Source organism: Palaemon carinicauda, chromosome 3, assembly GCF_036898095.1.
Source record: "Palaemon carinicauda isolate YSFRI2023 chromosome 3, ASM3689809v2, whole genome shotgun sequence".
Lineage (NCBI taxonomy): Eukaryota > Metazoa > Arthropoda > Malacostraca > Decapoda > Palaemonidae > Palaemon > Palaemon carinicauda.
This window is the reverse complement of record NC_090727.1, coordinates 59,770,517-59,783,016: the sequence shown is the minus strand read 5'-3', so window position 1 is coordinate 59,783,016 and position 12,500 is coordinate 59,770,517. Positions and strand designations below refer to the sequence as shown.

The 12,500-nt window shown below is 46.7% G+C and overlaps 2 protein-coding genes across 2 annotated transcripts; both read right to left on the bottom strand.

The window, feature by feature from the left end:
- Nucleotides 1-2,587: 2,587 nt before the first annotated feature.
- LOC137632041 (CLK4-associating serine/arginine rich protein-like) lies at nucleotides 2,588-3,403 on the bottom strand. Its single transcript, XM_068364018.1, has one exon. It carries the CDS (start codon nucleotides 3,401-3,403, stop codon nucleotides 2,588-2,590), a length of 816 nt encoding a protein of 271 aa, XP_068220119.1.
- Nucleotides 3,404-3,482: 79 nt separating this feature from the next.
- Nucleotides 3,483-6,442, bottom strand: LOC137632031 (serine/arginine-rich splicing factor 11-like). The gene is made up of 3 exons (XM_068364009.1): nucleotides 6,363-6,442; nucleotides 5,414-5,606; nucleotides 3,483-3,881 (listed from the first exon to the last, which is right to left on the bottom strand). Exons 1-3 carry the CDS (start codon nucleotides 6,440-6,442, stop codon nucleotides 3,483-3,485), a joined length of 672 nt encoding a protein of 223 aa, XP_068220110.1.
- Between the last annotated feature and the right edge of the window lie 6,058 nt (nucleotides 6,443-12,500).

Sequence of the window (12,500 nt, the reverse complement as noted above, 5' to 3'; positions counted from 1 at the left end):
CCTCCCTGCTTGTTGATATAAGCCACTACCGTGGTGTTGTCGCTCATCACCACCACGGAGTGGCCCGAAAGGGTTTGTTGGAACTGTTGAATAGCCAGAAAAACGACCTTCAATTTTTGGAGGTTGATGTGGTGGCACCTTTCCGACTCTGACCAAAGGCCTTGCTATCCTTTCGTCTGATGGAAAGGCTTTGTGGAGAATCGTGTCTAGTTTCATGCCTAGATATACCAGTTTCTTCGTAGGGCGCAGAGAGGACTTCTCGAGATTTACCAAGATCCCTAGATCTTGGCAAACTTCCAAAAGCCTGTCTCGGTGACGCAGAAGGGTCGACTCCGAGTCTGCCAGGATCAGCCAGTCATCCAGATAACGAAGGAGACGGATGCCGTTCCTGTGAGCCCACGACGAGATCAGAGTGAACACCTGGGGTGCCGTGGAGAGACCGAAACACAGCACCTTGAACTGGTAGGTCTTGCCGTCTAGGCCGAATCTTAAGTACTTCCTGGAAGACGGATGGATGGGGATCTGGAAGTACGCGTCCTTCAAATCCAGAGTGCACATAAAGTCTTGTAGTCTCACTGCAAGTCTGACCATGTCCGCTGTCTCCATACTGAAATGAGTCTGTACGACAAACTTATTCAGTGCTGAGAGGTCGATGACCGGTCTTCAGCCTCCAGACGCCTTCTTTACAAGAAAGAGTCGACTGAAAAAGCCTGGGGAGCCGTCGTCAACCTCTTGGAGAGCATCCTTCTTGAGCATGGTCTCCACTTCTGCCCGGAGGGCCAACCCCTTTGCCGAACCCAAGGCATAGGAGTTCAACGACACTGGATTCGCTGTCAGGGGAGGTAGAGATGTTGTGAACGGGACGCAATACCCTTGACCGATCAGAGAGACCGTCCAAGGGTCGGTCCCGAGTTGTTGCCACCTCTGCACGCAACTTCTTAAGCATCCCCCCACAGGTGGACACGAGGGGGGATTGTCACTCCTAGTGTTTGTGACCTTTGCCGCTTCCTCTAGGAGTTCTACCTCCCTTAGAGGACTTGCCGAGTTTCTTGTCTTTCGGCTGAAAGGACTGCGGCTTAGACACGCTTGCCTTAGCTGCTGTAGCCTGCTTAGGTGTCCTGCGAGGCTGCTGTTGACATTGTTGTGGAGGGGCTGGAGGTTTATAGGGCCGAGATGTCAGGGCCCTTTGGAGGAGAGAGTCCTGGTTCGATCTCCTCCACCTCTCAGCCGACTGCCATGTCACGAGGCTCCAGTAACTCCCCTCCAAAAATAGAGGAGTGTCTGAGCCTGTTGACGTCTGCAGTGGGGATCTTCGGATGGAACCTCTCGGACACTGAATCGCGTCTTTTGAGGATTAAGTTAGCCCACAGGTTAGTGACCTGGTGGGCTAGAAACTCAATAGAGCGAGTGTCTGAGAGGAGGAAGGTCTCCAAAGCCTTCCTATTGCTCTCCTTGGACAGATCCTCAGATTGCAATAGGATGCCCAGAGACCCAAGCCAGAGATCAAGCCACGAAGTTGCGTGCATGGCACTCTTCGCGACTTTCTCCAGGTTTTGGGTCTCCGACGCCGCAAACGTCACCTGCCGGGTAGAGAGCTTCTCGAAAGAAGTTCCCTTAGCTAGTTCCTCCATGGAATGATGGAGTGGAAGAGACATGCAAAACTCCCCGTCGATCTCGAAATACCTTCTCTGTTGGACTAGAGGAGGAGGGAGGAGTCTGAACCCAGCAGAAGAACGTCCTGAGGAGGCCAGACCGGAGAGCTGAGCTTTGACCTTGTCCCTGGCACCTTTCACCCCTTTAGACCAGGGCAAAGCCGCACTAGTCTTGGGGAGCTTCTGGACACCAAAGACCTCGTCAAGCACGGTGTCTTTCCCCTCGCGAGGGGCTGTCTCCGGGTCCTTGATTTTGTTGAGCTCCCTCATCAAACCAAGGACCTGCCAGAACGCATGTTCTGACTCGCTGTGCCCTCCTTTTTGGTGGACTGGCAGCTAAGTCTCCCATCCCCAAGAGGTCTTCTTGGGGAGAAACGTTGACGTCCTCCTTAGGGATTGCTGGTTCTTGACGAATCCTCGACGAAGATTTTGGAACAGTCTTGGTGTCCTTCTATTCCCTCCTGGAAGGAAAGTAGGACTCCAACACAGACGCCCGAGGAGGGAACTCTTCCCGTGCAACCTCTCCCCTATCCGGAGAAAATTCCCCCCTTGGTGCCAAGGGAGAATTCTCCGAGTCAGAGGAGTCCCCCGAGGACGAGATAAACTCATCTACAGGAGGGGGTGGAGCTGCAGAGGTTGGAGATGGGGAAGGGGTCCGCCTGATGGGGTTCCTGGAGACCAGCTTTTCCCGGGGGAGGAGTCACGATGAAGCCCACTCCTTTCCTTTTCTTCAACGGTGGAGAACCCATCACAGGGTCCCGCCCTGATCAGTGCTGGAAGGCTTGATAGCCTGGACCACAGCATTGATCATGTGGCGGAACCATGGTAGGCGGGTAACTGACGCTGTGTCAGATTTCCCCGCTGGAGAAAAGGGGATCTCGCAACCCTTAGGAGTGGTCACCACGGGTCATTCCTGAAAAGAAAAAGATGACTGCCTAGACCTCTCTGCCAATCTTTCTTGTTCTGCCATTGTCCTCCTCTTGCGCGGAGGTGAATCCTGGGAACGCCTCCCAGGAGAAGCATCCTGCTGAGAATTCTTGCGCTCCGTATGACCCACACGGGCGGGAGCAGTGCCGCGCCCGGGAGAGCTTGTGAAAACAGTTTCGCGCGCGGGGCGAGGTAGCGCGATACCGCGTAGGCGAGCGACCTGTGGGTGAGCATTCGCGCGTAGGAGAAAGGCGGTCATAGGGCTGAGAGTGATGCCGCGCATGCGCAGGTGCACGCGCGTGGGAGCGCGCAGGTGAATGGCGCGCAGGAGGGTATGCACGAGATCGAGCAGGAGAACGTGCATATGAATGCGTAGGAGAACGCTCCAGAGAAGGAGCTGGCGAGTGACCGCGCGGCCTCTTAGGAGAGTGCTGGTGATGGTGGGAGGGAGAAAGATGTCTCCTAGAAGACTTAATCTCCCTCAACTGGTGGCGCGCAGATCTGTCAGTGATCGGGGCGCATGAAGGAGAGGCCCCTTCTTTAGAGCCCGCAGGACCCACAGCGTGTTGGCGTGTAGGACGAGCTGTAGGAGATCGTGGGCATGAGTGCGCCAAACTTAAGAGGCGCTCAGAAATCGAAGGGCGCGCAGGGGCAACTGGTAGCGCAGGTATCGACGCGTGAGGCAAAGGTGAATCCTTGCGAGCGTCTGAGTCCGAAGATCTTGAGGACGCTGGCAACCGTGGGCGCGCAGGGCGTGCAACAGGCACAGGCACTAGTGCGTGTTTGCGCGCGTGCAGGAGAGTGATGGTGCGCAGTGCGCCCATCAGGAAGTTGTTGCTTCTCAGGCTGGGGGCGCCCTAAGGAGAGTTGGCGAGCAGGGGAGCTCTGGCGAGAAGGATATCGCTAGCGCGTTGGAAGGCGTTGCAACTTCTCTGGATGACCAGAAGAGTGCTGGCGCGCAGGAGAGCGCTGGTGCCCAGGAGATCGCTGGCGCGTTTGGGAGCGTTGGTTCTTCACAGGCTGAAGAGCGCGCCCAGAAAGGCGCTGGAGAGAGGGCGATCGCTGGCGCGTTGGTGAGCATTGATCATCCTTAAGATGAAGAGCACGCCCAGGGGCGTGCTGGCGTGCAGGAGAGCGCCGGCGCACAGCAGATCGCTGGCGCGTTGGAGAGCGCTGGCGAATAGGAGATACTTGATAAGTAGGAGACGAAGACCTACGCTCAACTACACGCAAGCGCGCAGGTGCGCGCACAAGGGCCAGGGACTTAACCCCAGAGTCCTTTACCCCCGAAGGAGACGGTGCCTGTAGGATTACAGGTGATGGCAGCACTGAAGATCTGGCAGGAGAAGGGGATCGTGAACGATCCGCAGAGAGGTCAAGAGATGTTGTAGGTATGACCTTCGCCTAACGAGGTAGTTCCTCCGCAGGTGGAGGAGAAGGAGACCCAAAGAGGCGCCTCTTCACCCCTTGATAGGGAGAAGGGAGCCCCCTCTCTCGCAGAGGCCTACGGGCCTTACGACGAATGCGACCCCTGGGTAAGGAGTCAGGGTCATCGGTCCTTTGAAGAGGTGTCTCTGAAAGCGCGCTACCCCGGGGGGGGGGGGGACACGAGCTCGCAGGAGAGACCGGAGGCCCCACCCTTCCCTCCGAAGGCTGTGCGGAAGGGAGAGGTGAGACTTGAGCAACATCCGAGGCAGCAGGATCAAGGATTTGACTTGCCACGTCAGAAGGGGCTGACAAAACATCGTCGACAATGTCCGAAGGAAAAATCTCCGGAATTACCGGTGACTGTTTGACTGCAGCCCCCAGCTGCAACAAGTCAAACAGGCCTTCCTTAGAGGGAGTGCCCTTAAGCCCAAGGAAGCCCAACGCTAAAACAAACCATGGTTAGAAACAGTACAGTCGAATTCATCAAAATATAATAAATCCTCCCCCGGGGGAGGAGAGGGAACAACCTCGCTAAGGGAGGCCACGCCCTCTCCACCACCTCGAGGTTGGCAAAAACCACTAGGGCCTGCAATCTCACTCGGCGGTTTCACAGGTGAAGCCGGACGAGGGAGACCTTCGGAGGAGGTTCGGGCGGCGCAAGGAGAATCCCTAGAGACCTCCTTCTTCAAAGTCACCTTCGAAGGAGATAGGTCTCTCTTGGGCTTCTTTTTGCGCCTACGGCCGAACTTCTCCCACTGGGAGGCAGACCACTCCCTGCACTCACTGCACACATTTTCCTTGTCACACCGTTGACCTTGGCAAAGGGGGCAAAGGGCGTGAGGGTCCGTCTCCAAAGAGTACATAAAAATCCCACACGAACGATTAGGAAGTCCAGGGCAAGTACACATTGTTAGAGTTGAGGCCAACTTCACACGCACTAGTTAAAGAGAAAGTAGATATATTAAAGGCTGTCAAGCGAGGGTGAGAGCAGATACGTCTGATCATCACCCGAGCCAAAAGTGAATTGAACTATTCACAGTGTGTGAGGGAGGAAGGGGTAGCTAGCTACCCCTTCCTTACCCCCGCTAATTAGCAGGGGGGTAGTTAACCCTCGTTAAAATTTAATGGCTCGTCACTTCAGCTCCGCCAAAATAATACCTCATGTAAATAGCGTGGTTTGTATTAGGTTACGGAACAAACTGTTTTTTCAGTGTCCATGTCGTCAGTATTTAGAAGGGTGCTGAGGGCACAGGACCGAATTGATTTCTGGAATACAGACCACTGAGAATACCAGCTTTTACGGCTATCCTCTATTGGTCTGTGTCTTCTCGTGTGTCAATTATGACACCAAGGATATTTCTAGTATCGCCTCTCCCACGATCAACAAATGGAACTGGCACAGCTACATTGTCTCTTTGTTCGCCAGCTCGCAAATCTACGCGACTTCTTTTCACCATCCTTTCTGCTTGAGAAGTTTGTGCATCCGCTGCTTCACGACAACACTTTTTGATTTCTTTGACGCGTTCTGCAACTCTGTGGTTTTCAACAGAGGAAACAGGACTGTCAGATGGAGAGGGTGTTGCTGTGGGCGAGGAGGTCCTGTGGGTAGATCAAGGATTTCAGCTGTCATTGGCAGACTTGTCACATTGTCACCAGTGTACTGTGTTGTAGTGCTGCCATGTTCGACTGGGAGCAGAACATCCTCTGTCAAATCATGTGTTGGTGTTTCATCACTAGTAGCTTGGATCTGGTTTGCAACACCATCAGTTTGGGAGAGAGAGTTGTCATTGTCAGAGTCTGGCCTGACTGGTGTGACAGCAAGAAGATCCTTCTCAGTCTCCATCCGAGCAATCACTTCCATTGGCAAAGACGAAGTAGTAAGTCCTACACGAACTTCACTGCCAAACATTGCAGAATATGGTGAGCACTTTATCCCGGAATGGAGAGCACTGTTTTTCTGGTACTGAAACAAACTTGATGCCCGTAGGCCAGTCTGTGAGTCTTTGCCAGCCATCCATGCTACCAGCATATCTTTAATATCACCGTTTGCGCGCTCAACCGACCCTGACTTTGGGGATGGGGAGGCTTACCATGCACCAGTGTTAGTTTTGGCCAAACTTCCTTCAGCTCTGTAATGACTTGCGAAGTGAACTCGGATCCGTTATCGCTTTGGAGAATAACGGGGGCACCAAAGAGAAGAAAAACGTCCAGTAGATGAAAAGCGACCATCTGCAGCTCTTTTAGACGTCAAGGCTCGAAGGATGCAAAACTTCGTCAGGTGATCCTGGTACACCATGATCCATTTCTTGTTGGATCCACTGGGCATGCTTTGCATGTCAATTAGATCCACCTGACCCCTTGACAAAGATTCCTTGGTGATTATTAGACGAACGACAACCCCCTTCGTCATCGGCCGTTTTCGTTTCTTTTGGCATTCTTGACAGAGTGACTTGAACAGCTCAACGGCCTTAATTGGAATGTTTGCATATTTCTTTTGTAATTCTTTCAACATCCGGTCTCTTCCGCCATGGCCTGTTGAGATGTGGGTGCTCTTGACAACGTCAAACGTCTCCTCGATGCTCACATAGTAGAGTGGCGACTCCTGTTGTGTCGAACGTCTCTTTATCAGTTTTTCTGTAGGCTCACACTGGAGTACTTCATACCTGAAAACACAGTTAACATTAGAGAGAGACAGACACACATTACAGAAAGAGATAGAGAGAGAGAGAGAGAGGAGAGAGAGAGAGAGTGAGAGAGAGAGAGAGGAGACTGAGTAAAATAATAGATTGAAGTGAAAACTTACTTCTCCAACAGATAATATCGTGCCGCCCCTTGGCATGTGAGTTATCAGCTGCTGCTTTCAGGGCATCGATGGTCTTCTGATAGTCACACTTTGGAATTAATCCCTTTTTGTTTTCTGTAAAATGGTCCGTGAGGTTTTGTGTAAACCTTTCCTCGATAGACATCTTGACTTTGCTGGAGGAAGAGGAAGAATGAAGCAACAAGTCAGAGTTGCTTGAAGAAGAGGAAGAATGAAGCAACCAGCTGTGATTCAGACACTTTTGAAAACTGAACCATTCGCTCATGTCTTAGTCGTTTAAAACACAAACACTCACTAATGAAACTGAAAGGTCAATAAGTTAAACTATGCTGTGTGTAATTGCATGTGTGTAATTGTACTGTGTTTAATTGAAATGTTCATTGATGAAGGTTTCGCGAATTCACTGAATGCTCAATAGTAAGAACACGTAAAATGACAGGTCTAATTTCAGGATTTCGCGTAATCATTCAAAATCTCAGTGATTACATGAATCCCTGAGTGAAAAGGGGAATACGAGTATTAACTGAAATATTCAGGGATTACGCGTAATCCCTAGGTACGTGTTCTTACTGTAACATATATACATATATACAGTATATACATATATACAGTAATATATATATATATATATATATATGTATGTAGTATATATATATATATAATACATATATATAATATATATTTTATACATATATATATATATATATATACACATATATTATACATATATATGTACACACACACACACATATATATATATATATATATAAATGTATATTTATACACACACATATATTATATATATATATACATATATATGTACACACACACACACACACATATATATATATATATACATATACACATATATATACATATATATACACACATAATATATATATATATATATTACATATATATAATTATACAGACAGACACACACACATACACACACACATATATATATATATATATATACACACATACAGTATATATATATATATATATATACACATACAGTATATATATATATATATATATAGGTAAAATTTACAGTTTCATCCATTATGTGGAAACTGGAATAAAAATATATTTGTTGCATCAGAAATAGTGTAGTTTCAACGAATTTAACGTTTATTTTGACTGCAAACCATCCGATTTAGAGATATACTATGGAGTTAAAACAACAAGTTTTTCCAGAAAAATCTTTTTGTAACCATTTATTTATTGTTTTCGTTGCATATGTTGTAATGCAGAAATACCCTTCTTTATCCCAACAATTATGGGGGACCCCAGGTGGGAACCGGGGTTTTGGGTGGTGGAGGGGGCGTCCAATGATATTTGCACTAATTAATGTTCCACCTCCCTCCCTCTATACCCCTACCTAGCCCTACCGGAGGGGGGGGGGCTCTCGCCCCCTGCGACCCCCCCTTAAGGCCACAGTGATTTTCAGGGCACTACCGAACCTAATAAACCCACCTAACCTAGCCTAGGGCCCCTGTACCCCTACCGGGGGGGGGGGGCCTCCACCCCCCCCCCTCTGCGACCCCTCCCCCCTTTACCCCGGGCTAAATTTAAATATATATTTTGTTAAGTCACTTCTTACCTCAAATGGAACCTGACGATGATGATGTGGAAGGCTGTGGTTGACCCTCTTCTGAATCATCAAAAGCTACTGGAACCCGTTGTGCCTCAGATTGTGGAGGATACAGTTTGCTGGCCGTGATAAAAAATGATGGAGCAGCTCCTCCTCAGGGTATTTGTGTATAAAAATAAAACATGACAAATACTGCCTGAAGTATTCACAACGGTTACCAGGCCGTTGTATCCATTCCTTCAGCTCCCGCCAAAGACTATCAATGTTTTTGGGTATGGGTGTCGGGGTTGAAGGATCCACAAATTTTCAGAATGGTTCACAGTACGGTGATCGTATCCAAGAGACTGCAGAGAATTATAAGCCCGCCACTTATCACTAACAACAATGCTGCCCCGTTTAATGTACTTCTCAATTAAAGGGATGAGGGTAGCTGCATCACGCTTCCGTGGTAATGGGTCAATTAAAAGGCACAATGTTTTTTTTGCACTGCCTCTCAATACCCCCCAACACCAATGTCTGTCACTCAGAGGCATTCACCGTCATACTTCCGTTTTCCAAACATGAGATTCGTCAATCTCAACGATTACACCTTCACCACCAATAGCCTCTTGGTTATCATAACTAATAATCAGTCATTCTGAACAAAGCTTCTACGTCTACATCGAGTAGAAGGAGATATACTGTGGACCTTGATTACAAAAATGGTGGTCCCAACACTTATGCAACTGAGATGACAAATAAAATAATTTCCACGGGGGAAGGTGGAGACCGTGAAGGAAAAGTACCTTATCGTCACTAACACTATATAAATGCAAAAACGCCTTTTCTTCGTTTTAGGTATTTTCACCGATTTTGTACAATACCACACTGTCTATCTTCACGGAAAAGTAAAGGCGAATCACATTTAGCACACAAAACACTTGTAGGTAACACTAAATGCTCTCGAAGAAACCGATTCACAATGTCTGGGGGTACCATTATAATTACCATGAAATCGGCCGATCACTTCAAAATAAGAATAACGACATACTATCGCACACCTGCACCGGAGAGATCCATGACAGTTAAGTAACGAGAAAACTTAACCGGCAGTTATTCCCAACCCAAAAAACAAATGACATATCAGGAGTTTTTTCCATAATGAAATAGGAAAATAAACAAAATACTATGTTACTAATGTTATTCAACGAAAAACAAGACACTAGAACAGAAACAGAATAGAGACAAAATGAATCGTCCAATAATACCCTTGAATAAGATCCCAGTAGTATTTTGATTGGAGGAGCGACATTAGTGGGAGGAGCAAATGCGCATTCAAGCAAATATTGTCACCATTAACGCTAATGGGGAGGAGCCAAGTAGGATGAAAACAGATATACAAACTAACAAGAGCTACCTTGCGTTGCCATGGAAAGATATACACTAAACTTAGAAAAAGTCAAGACCTTCAATACCTGAAATAGTTTATTTCTCCTTAAGTATGCATTAGCGACAATAAAGTATTAAGAGGAAGTATTTGGTTATCACGTGCTGTACTAGGGAAACTATTATTATAATACATTTCCCATAATGGATGAAACTGTAATAATACCATTTTATATTATATATATATATATATAATATATATATGATAAAATTTTGCACATTTTTACGTGTTTTTCATATTCAAATAAGCATATATATTTTGATATATTAATGTCTGGATTCTTTTAACGACCTCGGGATCAGAGCCCCAGGCGAAATCTCACAAAGACAAGAGCTTGGCTCCGGAGCCACAGCTCTTGTCTTTGTGAGATTTCGCCTGGGGCCTCTGATCCCGAGGTCGTTAAGAGAATCCAGACATATAATATCAAAATATATATGGCTTATTTGGATATATATATATATATATATATATATAAAGGGTAAATTTTTAGATTCAACCAAATTGGGAAATGTATTATATAATATATTTTCCTAGTAAAGCACGTGATAACAAAAAACTTTCTCTCAATACATTATTGACGCTGATGTCCTACTTACAGAGATAATTATTTCAGTTAATGTAGGTCTGCATTTATTTCTAAGTGTTCTGTATACCTTTACGCTGCCACGGACCTAGCTTTGTTCGTTTGTATGTCTGTTTTCATCTTACTTGGCTCCGCCCCATTGCGTAATGTGACCAATATTTACTTGAATGCGCATTTGCTCCTCCCACTAATGTCGCTCCTCCAATCTAAATACTACTGGGTTCTTTTCAAGGGTTATTATTGGACGATTCATTGGTCTCTCAGTCTTGTTTCAAGGATCTGTTTTTCATGCAATATAACATTGTAAACGATAGTATTTTGTTTTTTTTCCCTATTTCATTATGGGAGAAACCCGTGATTGTCGTTTGTTTTCGGTTTTTCAAAAGTTCCGGTTTCTATATTTTCATCACACGTCACTTAACTGTCATGGATCCTCCGGTACGGTTGTGTGAAATATGTCGTTATTCCTATTTTGATGTGATCGGCGATTTCATGGGAATTATAATGGAACTCCTGAAGTAGTGAATCGTTTTCTAAGGGAGCATCAGTACCTATTACCTTTAGTGTCCAGTGTGGTAAATGTGATTCGCCTTTACATTTTCGTGAGGATAGACATGTGTGGTATTGTACCAAATTTGAACGATTCCAGTACTTGATGATTCAGAAGAGGGTCAACCACAACCTTCCACATCTTCATCGTCATCTTCCGTTTAAGGTAAGAAGTGATTTAACAAAATATATATATTCAAATTTACCCCTGGTTAAAGGGGGGGGGGTCCGCAGGGGGGGCGAAGCCCCCCCCCCCCCCGGTAGGGGTACAGGGCCCTAGGTTAGGTTAGGTGGGTTTGTTAGGTTCTGTGGTGCCCTGAAAATTACTGTGGCTTAAGGGGGGGGTCGCAGGGGGGGCGAAGCCCCCCGGTAGGGGTACAGGGCCCCTAGGTTAGGTTAGGTGGGTTTGTTAGGTTCTGTGGTGCCTGAAAATTACTGTGGCCTTAAGGGGGGGTGGTGCGAGGGGTGGGCGAAGCCCCCCCCCCCCCCGGTAGGGGTACAGGGCCCCTAGGTTAGGTTAGGTGGGTTTGTTAGGTTCTGTGGTGCCTTGAAAATTACTGTGGCCATAAGGGGGGGGTCGCAGGGGGGTGCGAAGCCCCCCCCCCCCCGGTAGGGGTACAGGGCCCCTAAGTTAGGTTAGGTGGGTTTGTTAGGTTCTGTGGTGCCCTGAAAATTACTGTGGCTTTAAGGGGGGGTCGCCTGGGGGGCCCTACCCCCCTCCCCCCGGTAGGCCTAGTTAGGGGTATGGGGGAGGGGTGCTGGAACATTAATTATTCATTTATTGCAAATATCATTCAATGCCCCAACACCTCCCCCCCTTCCCCCGCCCAAAACCCCGGTTCCCAAAGGGTGTCCCCCATAATTGGCGGGATGAACTAGGGTATACATAGTAAATCTCTAAATCGGTTGGATGCAGTCAAAATAAACGTTAAATTCATTGAAACCACACTATTTCTGATGCAACAAATATATTTTTATTGCATTTTTCCAAATTTGGCTGAAACTAAAAATTTACTATATATATATATCTATAGCCTATTATATATATATAATATATATAATAATATATATATATATATATATAAATATATATATATAATATATATATATATATGTAAATACCATCAGCATATCCTTCGATAGTAAATGAGCCTAGCTCGAACTACCACAGGCAGCTAAAGCTTTAATTTCCCATACAAAAATGGACTATCTAATAAAAACACGCAATTCGGAACAAGGGCCTGTGAAGTATTTCAAAATGTCAATCCTAAAAGAACATCCCAGTATCCAAATGTTGAGACCTTACTTCTCTTTACTTCAAATGACAGAAAAATCTAGTAGAACGCTGTAAAAACCACTTCTATATACGTAACCTTTGACTGATCAAAACAGAGATTAATTGCAGTATATGCAGTAATGCGAATGCACTGCGTATCAATATTGCTCCCTTTCCTTCGAGTGCCGTTTTCTTGGGCCTATCGTCTGAGACGGCAATGGTCTATCACCGCACATGAACC